This window comes from Corylus avellana, chromosome ca10 (genome assembly GCF_901000735.1).
Source record: "Corylus avellana chromosome ca10, CavTom2PMs-1.0".
Classification (NCBI taxonomy): Eukaryota; Viridiplantae; Streptophyta; class Magnoliopsida; order Fagales; family Betulaceae; genus Corylus; species Corylus avellana.
Genome location: NC_081550.1, coordinates 15,542,592 through 15,556,774, shown reverse-complemented (window position 1 = coordinate 15,556,774; position 14,183 = coordinate 15,542,592). Strand labels below are relative to the sequence as shown.

The following is a 14,183-nucleotide window of genomic DNA, read 5'->3' as shown; positions in this document are numbered from 1 at the left end:
TATACAAGGACCGTTCTAAATAGGTGCTTTCATGACTTTTGTTAAATTTTTAGAGAAAAATTAAATATAAAAAAGCCCATTATAAATGCTCGGCTTCCGGATCACGACCACGGTGGTTGGTGGAGAAAGACTTTTATTTGTGAGTAAATTAAGAGCAAGAGTAATATTTGTCTTGGTCTTGGTCTTGTAGGCAGTAGGAAGGAGTAAAAATGTGTGTACTACGTACCCTTTAGGTTTGAATAAATATTCTTCTTTTCCGATCGTTTTTACCCACATGGTCACGTGAAAGAACAAGTCGTAAATCGTAAATTCTTCATGTTCTTATTGTATATATAGTGATCGTGACTCAATACTTACTAACAAAACCAAAAACTTTTCTTGTTTTCTTTTTTTCTGCGTAATTGCCATGCAATTCCAGATGGATTTAAGTGTCCGTGTAGAAAGATTTGTCTTTAAAAGAGGATAATAGTAGTACTGGTGCCCCTTTTGAGGGGGCACACTGCACACAGAAGACTTGAATTTATGTATTTAAATTAAAGATTAAATTAGTATATAAAAAGATAAAATAGCATTTATTTAATTATTATTAAGGAAAGGAAAAAAAAAAACAAAATAATTGTTTATTAATTTATTTTATTTTTCCATGTAATTGCCTATTAAAATAAAACACGACGTTCTTTTAGATTCCAAAAATGATCAATAATTGAATCTGTTCTAAATTTTTCAGTATTTCTCTTTCGATAGACAACATAAAAGAATGAGTAGAAAACTTATGTTCATGCTTTTGTTTTGTAATTGAGGTAAAAATATGAAATTTTTGGACTAATAACAATGAGTTAACACATTGGTAAATTGTACTAAATATTTAATTCATGTGCCCACACATGATTTTGCTGGCTATGGAATGTTTTGGAGTATAAAATCTATAAGCAAACAAAATAAATAAAGATATAGACTTCTAATACAATGTATAGCATAAAATAAGACCTTTTTTTTTTTTTTTTTTTTGAAAATAAAAATAAAAATAAGACTAAGGTGGGTTTTCTTTGTCACTTTTGATGGTGGGCTAAGTTAAATTAATTTTCAGGGTATTACTTGTGCTACTGAATTTATTCTTGACACGTTCACCCAGTTCAACATGTTTTTGGACTTGAGAGCTCTACAGAGTAAAAAGAGAAATGTTAGCTAGAGGTACTAAATCTTTTACCATGATAGATGGATATCAAGATGATATGAAGCTTATTTATTAATACCTATAACATTTCTCTTTATTAATTGTTTGATTATTTCTAATGAATAAGTTTCACATTATTTTGGTATTTGTCTCTTAATAAAAGATTGGAAAAATTTCACTTTAGCCTTCTGAACTTCCATGCGATTTGATAAACCCCCCTAAGCTTTCAAATATCTCAATTTGGACCCTTGGACTTTCAATTGCTCTCAATGTGGACCCCTCCGTCAATTTTAACCGTTAAAAAAACCAAAAAAAGACCAAAATATTCATGATTTTTGTTTTTTTGTTTTTAAATAAAAAAACGTTTTGGAATTAAGTAAACTTGAAATTTTATACAAAAGTCAGGGGTATAAACGTCATGTAACATTTAAAATTTGATGAAGGGGTCCACATTGAGAGTAATTGAAAGTTTAGTGGTCTAAAGTGAGAGATTTGTCAAATTGCGTAAAAGTTCAGAAAACTAAACTGAAATTTTTCCTAAAAAATTTATGCCTAAGAAATTTTGGACCGCTTCTTAAAGGTCGGGGCTAAACTAAAAAAATTATGGGCCAAGGAAGAATTGTTTAATGGTCAATACGTGAACTCAACTTTCAAGTTTTGAAATCATCACGTCCACATACGATATATCATCGTGTAATTTGATGATGAATTATTTAGTAGCATTAAAAAATATTAAATGTCAATGCAAATATATTGCCTCATTGCAAAGTTAATAAACATAATCATTTGCTTGTATGATGTTTTTTCTATATGGAGCTCATATTATTAATAATGTTTTATTTATTTGGTAAGATGAGTAAGAAAACTACATCATTAGAATAATAGAAAAGAAGAAAGTTAGAGAAACTAAATCAAAGAGCAACAAAATAACATCATCCATTGAAATTATTACCTGAGAGTAATTATTAAACCATTGAAATCGAAGAAGTCATAAACGACAAGCGTCTTTATTAGAATTACCATAGATTGACTAAAAGACTGAGTCACTCATGAGAATTGTTGGGGGAGAACTGATGTACTTATTATTGAAGGGACCTTTGAACTTAGTCGTTGAAGGCTCTCTTAAGTCCGGAAACGGTTTGAAATAGAGAGCAACCATTTAGTACATTTAGGAGGACCTATTTATTCAAAAAATATTGGATGTCAATAAACTGCACACTCCCACACGGAGTAACTCTCGAGATTTTTGATTAGACAATACATAACTATTAAGGGCCAAGCGGAGTAACTTCCCTAATATCCTTAGAGATGACCACCCACAACTGAAACTAGTAAGTGGGGAAGAAAACCCATGGTTAACGGGACCTTGTGACCTATACATATATAAAAGAGGAGCATATTTCTCAAGTGCACTTATTTTCTTTCCTTTAACCAATTATTCTCACGTTTATCTTTATTGACCTAAGCATCATAGGTATTCTTCACTAGTTTCATAGTGATCCTCTATTGCTTTTATTGCCTTTTTCAATGATTTCTCAGATAGACAAAATACTTGTTTTCCAGTTTAATTGTTGTCCTTGTTTTAAATCTGTTTGCTTGATTACTTTAATCACGAGAAGTTGGGGAAATTATTTTGGAGTTTCATTACCATACCTGTTCTAGTCTTTTAGTTAGATTTTGATATTGATTTAAATGTTTTTTTTTTTTTTTTTAATTTCCCAAAATACATGTTGTGTTTTTGTTATATCACTATATAAGATATATAATTAAAAGAGAAAAGCAGTATTTTTGAAAAAAAGAAAAAGAAAAAGAAAAAGAAAAAAAGGGTTTTAGATTAATTAAAAGACTAAATTGGTAACCATTTAAAAAAAAAGAGATGACGAAAGATTTGGGTCGTCGGTCCCGCGGCAACTATCGCCCACCAATTGAGATTTTTGGTTGGGGTCAGAGATTCAGACTCTACGTCCGGGTTCAGACGTGGCCACACAAGCCATGAGTGTGGAATAGTAGTTTCACCATGACATAAAAAAAGTGCAAGATCTAGAAGAAGAAAATGGAAACACGACAATTCAGGGACGGAGCCAGAATGGATAGGGGCCATGGCTGAAAAAATTTAATGGGCAGGGGCTCATTAGCAAAAAAAAAAAAAAATTAACCATAAAAAAATTGTTTTTACCTTAAAAAAAAAAAAAAATTTGTCATTTGGGGGTGCCCTGGGCCCTGCCAGTCCCCCCCTTCCTCCGTCCCTCGACATTTATGCTGAAAAGCATCGTTTAATTGCTACTGCCGTGTGCGTATTTGGGGCTGTTCGACTTCAAGCTATTCGTTGAATTGGATTTATTGGGTTATCAGGGAAGAAGAAGGTGAGCACCATTTTGTGGACCGCACATATTTTCTGCTACAACCATGTTGTCTGGGGCCCACCCAGTGGTCAGAATTAATCCATTGATTTTTAATTAGTCATTAACCCATCGAAAAAATCTCTGCAGTTTACGTTTGCCCATACCTCAGGTCGCCATTTCTGTCTATTCTGAAGACCATACAGTGATCAGGTAGAAAAACATGAAGTCTTTTCTATTTATTTATTTATTTTTTTTTTACATCAGGAAAAGAGAGGAAGGGAACGAAAACATAAAATATTAATAGTTACAAGAAAAAAATCAATTAGCATTCTATTTTTCATGGCCATCCATGTCCATGATTCCATGAAGAATGTTCTAATTAGACAAGTACAACAAACGTGCCGTACAACACTATGCCTAAATAATGGATGTTATTTATGTTGAACGAAAATGTTTTCAGCGAAACATATTTTACGTCAAAAATAAATAAAGCCTAAATAATGAATGTTATATATATATATATATATATATATATATAAAAGTCTAATACAAATAAAGAAGTTTAAGAAGAAAATACCACAAATAATAGAGAAAATTATATAATTATCTGGTCAATCTACCGTCCTTGATGTGATGTTTTCCTAATTTTTCAATTTAAACGTTAATGCACCCTACATATCTATAATCAATAGATTAGCTGTGGGTCTTGACTAACGCGGTAAGTGAGAGTTTTTTTTTTTTTTTTTTTGAGAAATGATAAAATTTATTATTTTAATAATCTTTTAATTATTTTTATACAGTGAATGAATAAATTCAGCATTATATTTGTGTGATACTTACATGAGTTCATAAATTCAATGATCGATCCATTAAATTTATATGAAAAGATGATTGTGTAACATTTTTATTTTTTTCGCGGTGGGCAGGGGAGGGACAATAATTTGCTACAAATTGATTTGTAATTATTTTATACAAACACATATAATAAAGAGAACTTAAAAAAAAGTGACACGTGTCCCATAATTATTAAAAAAACATGTGCTTCTCACATATTTTTATAATTGTTCTGTCACTTTATTATATGAGTTTTTATGAAATAAGTACAAATCAGATTGTAACAAATTTTTGTCATCGGGGGATGGGGTGCATGTTAATCAATAGATTTTAAGGGCGTTTATCTTTGTAACACACCACTTCATTGACACACAATATTATATGTTTTTGGCTCCCTCAACCAAACTTCTTATCATGGTACTACTATCGCATAAGTTCGCTTAACTGCAAAGTTTTGATGGGATCATGTCCATCAAAACTTTAACTGTAAGTATACATATAAGCACATCTCCATCTCCATATTCAGACAATGCGAAACGTCATAATCGTTTTATGGGCAAAACGGAACATTGCAATTCAAATGCTAGATTGATAGGGTATATTAATTACATTAAAAGATTGGGGGATTGATATTGCAAATTGAGTGTTAATTAAGGGGCTGGTAAATTAAGGAGAGTATGTATGATTTTTTTTTTTTTAAAAAAAAATGTAAATTAATTAATTTTATTTTACTAACGATGGTCCCATCTAAAAAAGTTATAATATAATCTGGTCCTCCAAACTAAATTCTTATGTCCATATCGTTGATGAGAAGAGTAGAAAAGTCCTGGCCAAATTGCAAACCTCCTTAATTTTTGCCCCATAGCATGCTTGAAAAGAGATCCAACAAAACCACCCTTTTTTATCAGCCGACTGCACCCACTTAGCAGCTATGCGTAGCTCTCTGCTTGCATCATAATTTTTCTCCACAAATCCAAAAACCCATTTTTTTTTTTTCGAACTTGTGACACGTACCGTATTATATTAATGTGGACCGTTTAATAATAACGTTGGTGTCGTTTTCTTTGTGTTTTCAATCTTTCAACGGAGAGATTGTATACGCACGGAGTTGGCACCTTCAATTGTATTAATATCTTTCTCTTCTCATAAAACAAATAGCGAAAGCAACTCCACAAAATATCCCAAAATATCATTTTAATGAGACGTTGAAAAAATGTCCATAAAAATATATTAATGTAGGTGTAGACATTCACGTTTGAGGGAGAAGAAGTCAAGAAACATAAATATGTGAATTTAGTCCCCCTTAAATGTTGATTATACTACTTGTATATATAGACTGTATAGTAGCTATCATGCTTTAGCCATCCTTTTATTTTTTTTATTTTTATTAAAGTCTTTTTTTATGCCTTCTTGCATTTTAAATGTTAAACAAGCAACTAACTTACGTTCAATTCAATTATTGGATGAGATTCTTTAAAATCTTGCTTGAATTTTAAATTTGTGAAGAAAATAAAAGAAGGGACCTTAGGTCTTGAGGTGTTTTGATGGGTAGATCCTGCATTGAGGGCAATTAATTTTAGATTTGATTCACAAACTCAATATTAATTCAACACGAAATCAACGGATTATAGTTTTGTATTATTGGGTTCGGATCAATTTAGGTCGATTAACCCGTTTAATAAAAGAGTCAATCTTGGATTTAACCCGCTTAACCCATAAGTAACTATGTATATTACAATCATACTTTTTTTTACAATTGTTTTTTTTTTTTTTTTCAAAATAAATAAATAAACGTAAATGTAAAGAAAATGGAATGGATCAAATGGATTAAGTAAGTCGTATTTGGGTACACCCTACACAACCTATTTATTAAATGGGTTATGTGAGTTTGATCATGTCGTGTCACTTGCTTATTTTTAAGGAGTTGTTTTAGTGTTGAGGGGTATATATAATTACCATTGTATCTAAAATTTAATGATATTTTTTACTGTGTGCATTCAAGAGTGTGAAAGTGAAAGTGTGTGCAATATTTTTCAAATTAAAAATTAAAACGTTTTTTTCTTTTTTGACAAAAATAACCATGGTCGACCAATCGGTGTCAACAAAAGAAACTATTAAATTAAGAAAAAAAAGTACGTTTTGACAAAATAAACCATGCAAAAATTCATCCAAAAAAAAAAAACCTATGTTAAAGGTGTTGACTTGATGACTTTCGACGGTGACGATTAACTGTTGATCCAAATACTAGGGTCTCTCGTAAGAGCACACCTGTATGATACGCATTAGTCAGATAAAAGACTTTGTTTGATTTTATTTTATTTTATCTCTCTCTCTAGAGTCTAGAGAGATGATCAATTTCTTTCGGTCTTCTCTCTCCCTGTCCTCACGCGTTTAAAAGTCAAAGTAATCCACTTGCTCCTTCCATTCCTCTTTCCTCCATTTCCCTATAAACTAAAAACTTCCATTAATATACCCATGCTGGATTCCCTCGTTTGTACGTACTATTCAAATTAAATCCTACTATTTCTCTTTATATATACCTTCACGCATACTGTTTTCTTCATCTTCCAAGCTTTACTTCATAAAATTCCTCGGATGCTCTGTTTTCCTAGTTTTCCTGTAAACTTCCTTCTTCCCAGAAAATTTTGCTGATTCCTAGGACGGAGAATCATGGCAGGGGCCAGCGGAGGAAGATCTTTGGAACAAACGCCGACATGGGCTGTCGCCGTCGTCTGTTTTGTTTTGGTCGTAATATCGATATTCATCGAGCACATCATCCACCTGATAGGAAAGGTAAATAAATATCTCCAACAATATTAATTAATCGGGCTTTTGTGATTCTGAGTTGGAATATAATAGAAGTAATTTCTTGCGCCAATTTGCAGTGGCTGAAGAAGAAACATAAAAGAGCTTTATATGAGGCGCTAGAAAAGATCAAATCAGGTCCGTACAACACAGCACCTCTTCGTGTTCATCAATTAAACATGATATTAATTAATTAATATTTTTGTTTTTGTGTTCTGTTTGATGCAGAGCTTATGCTATTGGGATTTATCTCCTTGCTTCTAACGGTCGGACAAGGGATAATATCGAATATTTGCGTATCGCAGAAAGTTGGAGCGTCGTGGCATCCATGCAGCAAGGAAAAAGAACTCGAGTTGGAGGAAACGGATTCTGATGATTCCAATCGACGGAAGCTACTGATGTTGTCGAACTCCGGTGAAACTTTCCGACGCTTTTTGGCGTCGGCTTCGTCCAATTCCACTGATAAATGTGTAGCCAAGGTGTGTCCCACACTTATACGCCATTGGTGTGTTTTCTTTAAGATTTTTTCTGTAAAAACAACTGTCATCCACACATTGGACATATATATATATTCATGAATTTCGATGTGAGAAGAATTTTATATATAGAGAAGATTAGATTATCAAAAGAAAACAAAACAAGTATGAGACAAAATGTTTGAATAAATTCATGGAGTTGTGTAGAATGGGGACACATGACAAGTTGGCAACATGTGGTATCTAAGTTGTGACACTTCTACCCGGAAGTACCGACTTTGATTTTTTTTTTTTTAATCACGTGAGAACTTTCTAATTTCAAGATATTAAACATTTAAAATCTATATGAAAATCGACAGTCTAGATTGTTATTAAAAAAAAAAAAAAAAAAAAAAACCAAGAAATAATATTTTGATATGGAAATTTGCAGGGTAAAGTCCCATTTGTATCGTCGGATGGTATTCATCAACTACACATATTTATCTTCGTGTTGGCTATTTTTCACGTGCTTTATTGCGTCATCACCCTGGTTTTGGGTAGAGCCAAGGTACGTAATTAATAATTAATCCTTCTTAATTACTTATTTAATTACTTCATATTCATATATAATTAATCAATTAAGGGCTGTTTGGCTACAGATGAGGCGTTGGAAGCATTGGGAAATAGAGACAAGAACTGCTGAGTACCAGTTCTCTCACGGTTAGCCTATTTCTTTCTTTATATATATATATATATATATATATATATATATATATACATGTTTGTATATATGGTGACACGTGGTGTTGCATGTGTGACAGATCCAGAGCGATTTAGGTTTGCAAGGGACACGTCATTTGGGAGAAGGCACTTAAGCTTCTGGACCAACACACCTGCCCTCATGTGGATAGTAAGCAATTCTTTCCTCCTCAGTTAAAATGCAATAGAAATCCTAACAATTATGTTATTCAGATTGCTAATAATTCAAGCAATAATTCAAGCAGTAGGGCTTATAAGTAGGTCTCGCATAGTTCATCTTTTTGTTCGGGCAAGCGGACGACTCCTTAAGAGCTTTTTTACGTTTGCTGCTTAGATTGTTAGTAATTCAAACAACAAATTAATAGAAATTTGGATCTGTTTAAAAACTCACGCTCGTGCATCATGCTGAAATGTTGGAAAGCACAAAAATTAAATTTTGAATCAATAAAACTGCACACAAACTTTACAAGGGGACGTTAGATAGATCCAATCCCTATCAATGGCTTTCCATTTCCGTAGAGCTAGGTAGAGAAACTAAAATCTCTAGACTCTCCATATTCTATATTGTCTGAACGACCTCTTTAGTAGTACAACATATACACCATTAGATCAGAGGATTGATAAACTTTGTCTAGGAATAGTGCTATTCGATCAGTTCGTTGCCTTCGGCCCCAAAAATTAGAGTGTTGAATCAGATTTAATTGAGTAATGATTACTAGTAATAATTAACGAACTAATTAATAAATTAAATGGCTTTGGCTTCATTAATATTATTTCAAGTTGAAACTCCATTATAGGATGTTGAAAGAAGAACCACCAAGTACGTAATTTCTAAGGATATATCATGCATAGTTGATGTGTTTATGACGATTCAATAATGATGTGGGCGGGATTTGACCACTTCAATCAGAACTAAGATTTTTCACCGGTTCATTTAGAGTATTCAGTTAGATATTCGTAAAAAAGTGAAAAAACTACTTTTCACACATTACACATGGAGCAGTTACCTAACAAAGGATACAAATTCAGGCAACAGAAGAAAACGGTCATAACACGGCAGTTAAAAAGAAAACGACGTAATTAACCTCTTACCGTGCATTTGACTTTTTTGAACTGTCATTGGATTCGTGAACAATGTTTCCTACTCCAATATCTTAATTAATTAATTAACAGGGCATTTTCTTTGCACGAACTCTGTTTTCACACTAATCTTGTTTATTTATTTATTTATTGCAGGTTTGTTTCTTCAGGCAGTTTGTTAGATCGGTTCCTAAAGTTGATTACTTGACTCTGCGACATGGATTTATCATGGTAATCTTTCTACTAATTAATTTGCGATTTCAAAAAATAATGTTGTTATCTTCTTAATTATTTCTATGCAAAAACTCAGGCACACTTGGCACCTCAAAGTCACCAAAGATTTGACTTCCAAAAGTATATCAAGAGATCATTGGAGGAGGATTTCAAGGTTGTTGTGGGGATTAGGTTGGTGCTTTTCGATTATGAATTAATATTATCTCCAGTTTATTTGAATTAGATAATATCGAGTTAGTTATATTAGAAGGATATTTTTATCTATAAAAAAGTAAAATGACAAAAATACCATTCCAATATAATTAACTGGATATTATCTAGTTCAAATGAACTGGAGAGGATCTTGTTTCTCCATCACACCCTTATGTTCAAGTCTAACAATTAATCATTTTTTCTTTTCAATTTCAGCCCACCGATCTGGTTTTTCGCTGTGGTATTCTTACTCTTTAACACTCACGGTGGGTAAAGAATATTAATTTGAATCATGAGAGGATGAAAAATGTGAAAAGTTTCAGAACTTTTTTTTTTTTTTTTTGACTAAGTTGTCTTGCTTGTTTTGCAGGCTGGAAATCTTATCTATGGCTGCCATTTATCCCATTGCTTGTAAGCAAATTATATATCTCTCCTATCCATCACATGTCTGATATAATATATAATTATAGCAGCTAGCTAGCAGATGATCTAACGGCTAAATATGGCTGCAGATCATCCTACTGGTGGGGACGAAACTACAGGTGATCATAACCAAAATGGCATTGAGAATCCAGGAGAGAGGAGAGGTTGTGCAGGGGGTGCCAGTGGTGCAGCCAGGTGACGACCTCTTCTGGTTCAACCGCCCTCGCCTCATTCTCTACCTCATCAACTTTGTTCTCTTTCAGGTTCTTTTCCCATAATTCTTTGCCTTAATTTCTTACATAAATAACGCTAAATATTTAGCAAGACTCTTATACAACTGTCATACAATCTAATAATGTGGTCGTGAAAATGATATTTAAGATTATTTAAGATTATCACTAGCAGTGACGGAGCCAGAAATTACTATGGGGAGGGGTCAGGAGTCAAAAAAAATTGTTACTAGGAGTCGGTGGGCTGATTTATTATTGTTATTATTATTATTATTATTATTTACCTTAAAATTTTGTTGTTGTTAGGAATTGGAGAGGGGCCATGGCCAACACCAATCTCCCTCCCCTCCGTCCTTCATCACTAGTATAACAATCGTATAATAATTTTCATTGACATGTTACCTAGTATATATATCAGTCTACTAAATAATATTATTACTATTAATTTTACTTAATCCACCATCATAGTATGCTAATAATTCTTTCCCATCTTTGTCTTTGCCGTTTCAGAATGCCTTTCAGCTTGCTTTCTTTGCATGGGCTTGGGTAAGCTACCATCATATATATATAATATTCCATGTCCCTATATATGCTTAAAACTTCAATAGTACGTGTGAAAAATTATTTAAATTAAGTAATATTGATAATTACTGTTATGATTTTTCAGTATCAATTCGGGTTGAAATCTTGTTTCCACGACCATACTGAGGATATTGTCATTAGAATCTCAATGGGGTACGTCTCATTAATTATCACTTTCTATATTTATGATTCTGAAATTAAATTAATTCAAATGTTCTAATACAATTAAAAATGTTGGCTCTTTTATCAGGGTCCTCATACAAATTTTGTGCAGCTACGTAACTCTCCCACTCTATGCCCTTGTAACACAGGTAACAAAATTATTTTTGATCAAAATATGCATAGAAAGAGTTCAACATTACATGCAGATCGAGCCTGATTTTCTTCTTTTTGTTATGATATGAGTAGATGGGTTCATCCATGAAACCAACCATATTCAACGAAAGAGTGGCGGCGGCTCTACGCAACTGGCACCACACGGCGAGGAAGAACCTAAAGCAGAACAAGGGCTCGGTGACGGGGACCCCGATGTCTAGCAGACCCGCCACCCCGTCCCACCACATGTCCCCGGTTCACCTCCTCCGTCACTACCGGAGCGAGGCGGACAGCCTCCACACATCACCGAGACGATCCAATTTTGACATTGAGCATTGGGAAACTGAATCTCCGTCCCCCTCGCACCACCACCACCTGGTCGGCGAGGGTTCATCCTCGCATCACAACGGCCACCAAATGGGCCAAACGAATTATATTGAGTATGATGTAAAAGAGCTGACCTCAAGTCAAGTGGCTCCGCTTCCACAAACAGACCGCTTGGAACACCAAATTGATATCGGCCCACCAAAGGACTTTTCATTTGATAAAAGAACAAGTTTGTGATTAAAACAATAGGAAAAAAAAAAAAAAGAAAGGATCATGTGGGAATTTTCCTACATTTCGTTGGTTGGAGATGATGACGAAGATGGGAGTCATGTTCGTACAAATCCAAGTTCTTTATTTGCTTGATATTCTTGTATAGTGCTTAATTGACATTCTCTAAATGAAAAATTTTGGGGAAAATTAGACATTTATAATGATTATATATAAGTTCATATTGCATACAATTAATTTGTTACCGTACGTAAATAGTCAAAATTTTAATGTGAGCCTTCCAAAAGACGAAAGAATTAAGGATTGAGAATTCCTGTGAGTCATTTCTAAATGGTAACTTAATCGGACGCCTTGTGAATTGGAAGTTAGTAGTTCGAATCTCTTGCCTCTTGTGCGGACGTGTAAAAATAAAAAAAAAATAAAATAAAAAATAAAAAAAAAAGCTAACATCAAACACTAAATCGATCTAATATCTTGGAATACCATTAACTTTAAAACATAATCCTATGGTTTTATCTAAGGGTATTATATTAATACTTGCACTTTTTTACTATTTTACAATATGAGGTGTGTTCTATTTAAGTTGATATTATACCTTATAGACCTCTAACGCTCTAAGTTTATTTTGATATCATATGGAGTTAATTATAAATTAGATAACTTACCGGGATTGATTTTACATTTTTTTTTTTTTGAATTTTGTTAGGATTTTTTTTTTAAATTTTCTTTGTCGTTTTTAGTTGCAAAAAGACAGTTGAGTAAAAAATGTAAGGCCCATCTTCACCTCTAGTTGGGCCTAGCTAGCAAAGCGCACCCACCAACGCCCGAACTCCACCGAATACCCATAAAATGGTAAAAGGCTGCACAAATGGCGTGTGATATGGATCCAAGCGTTACACAGGCAGCAGAAGATGGTGGTGTCGTGTTCATTTCTGGTAAAAGATTGTTGCAGGTAAAGGAGCTCCCTGTTTCTCACTACATCTGCGGCTAAACGACAACTACTGCCTCCATGAATCCCTAGATTTCCACTTCTTTCCCACGCGCGCCCATCTCTTTTCTACCCTCTGCCCCCTGTTTTCCCCCTATACCATTCTTCAATCCTCATTATATACTCCAATTTCAAGCATTATAAAGCTAGAGAGAGAGAGAGAGATGGAGATATCGGGTGGGTTGTTGGGAAAATTGGGTCGCCAGTGCTATGCAGTGTTGTGCTTGGGAGTGCTGCTTGTGTCTGTAACCATCGCTCACTGCGTCTCTGCTGCTGAGCCAACCACCCCTCGGGAGCGCGCGGCGCGGCGCCTTCGCGCTTTGCATGGCGGTCCTCTTCGTCCCAGCCAAAGCTACTGAGCAGGCCATCACCCAAAGCTTTTGTCAGCTGATCTGAGGCGCAGCTCTTGTTTGTGGATTTTTGTAGATTTTTCATTTTCTATTTTTGGGAGGGCGGAGTGGGTTGGAGATTAACTCTGTAGGTGTTTGATTAATTGCCTGCTTCAACTTGTTCACTCTTTAACTTACTTTCATCTGTCTACTTAATTCATTCCAAATAAAAAAGGAAATAAAGAAAGAAAGAAAGATATAAAAAAAAAAAAAAATCCCTTCCGGAAGGGCTATTATGAGATTGTCTCTTATCTTTTATCTTTTATTTTATTTTATTTTTTTTGACAGGGCATTTTAAAATATCGGAAGCAGGCAAAATCCTTTTCATAGTGAAATACAATGTGGGTTTTGGCAGGATACCAAAAACCGAGTGCCATACTTCTCATTTATAGAGTTTTGAGGTTGATCCATTGAAACCACTTAAGTTTTAAGCCATAGATGGCTTCATTAGACGACACACGTAATCAGCATTGACTTAGTCAATAAATTCCCAGGTTGTTCTATGTAAACCTTATCGGCTAAGGATGCATGAAAAATGCATTGGGTATCTACTTGTCGAATCTACCGCTCATACTTTATTGACAAGGATAAAATGATGCGAATGGTAGAAGTTTGATCAAGGGGCTAAGGTCTAAAGACATATTCATAACGTAAATAACTCCCAAGGGATTTATCATTTATTTATCCAGTTAACTCTGTATAAATCAAACAACTACGGTTAAGCACCTCAAAGATGATATTGGTTATTGGTAATATCCTCTACAAGTACAAAACGTCTCAAAGGCATCACTATTTTAGCTGCTAATTAGCTGCAAAACACCATTAT

At 33.9% G+C, this 14,183-nt stretch overlaps 1 protein-coding gene across 1 annotated transcript; it reads left to right on the top strand.

The window, feature by feature from the left end:
* The first annotated feature begins 6,710 nt into the window (after positions 1 to 6,710).
* LOC132163264 (MLO-like protein 6) lies at positions 6,711 to 12,200 on the top strand. The gene is made up of 15 exons (XM_059573483.1): positions 6,711 to 7,143; positions 7,236 to 7,293; positions 7,384 to 7,634; positions 8,062 to 8,178; positions 8,270 to 8,330; positions 8,432 to 8,520; positions 9,606 to 9,680; positions 9,760 to 9,854; positions 10,092 to 10,141; positions 10,246 to 10,286; positions 10,388 to 10,561; positions 11,039 to 11,074; positions 11,196 to 11,263; positions 11,361 to 11,421; positions 11,519 to 12,200. Exons 1-15 carry the CDS (start codon positions 7,021 to 7,023, stop codon positions 11,987 to 11,989), a joined length of 1,770 nt encoding a protein of 589 aa, XP_059429466.1. The 5' UTR covers positions 6,711 to 7,020; the 3' UTR covers positions 11,990 to 12,200.
* The last annotated feature ends 1,983 nt before the right edge of the window (positions 12,201 to 14,183 follow it).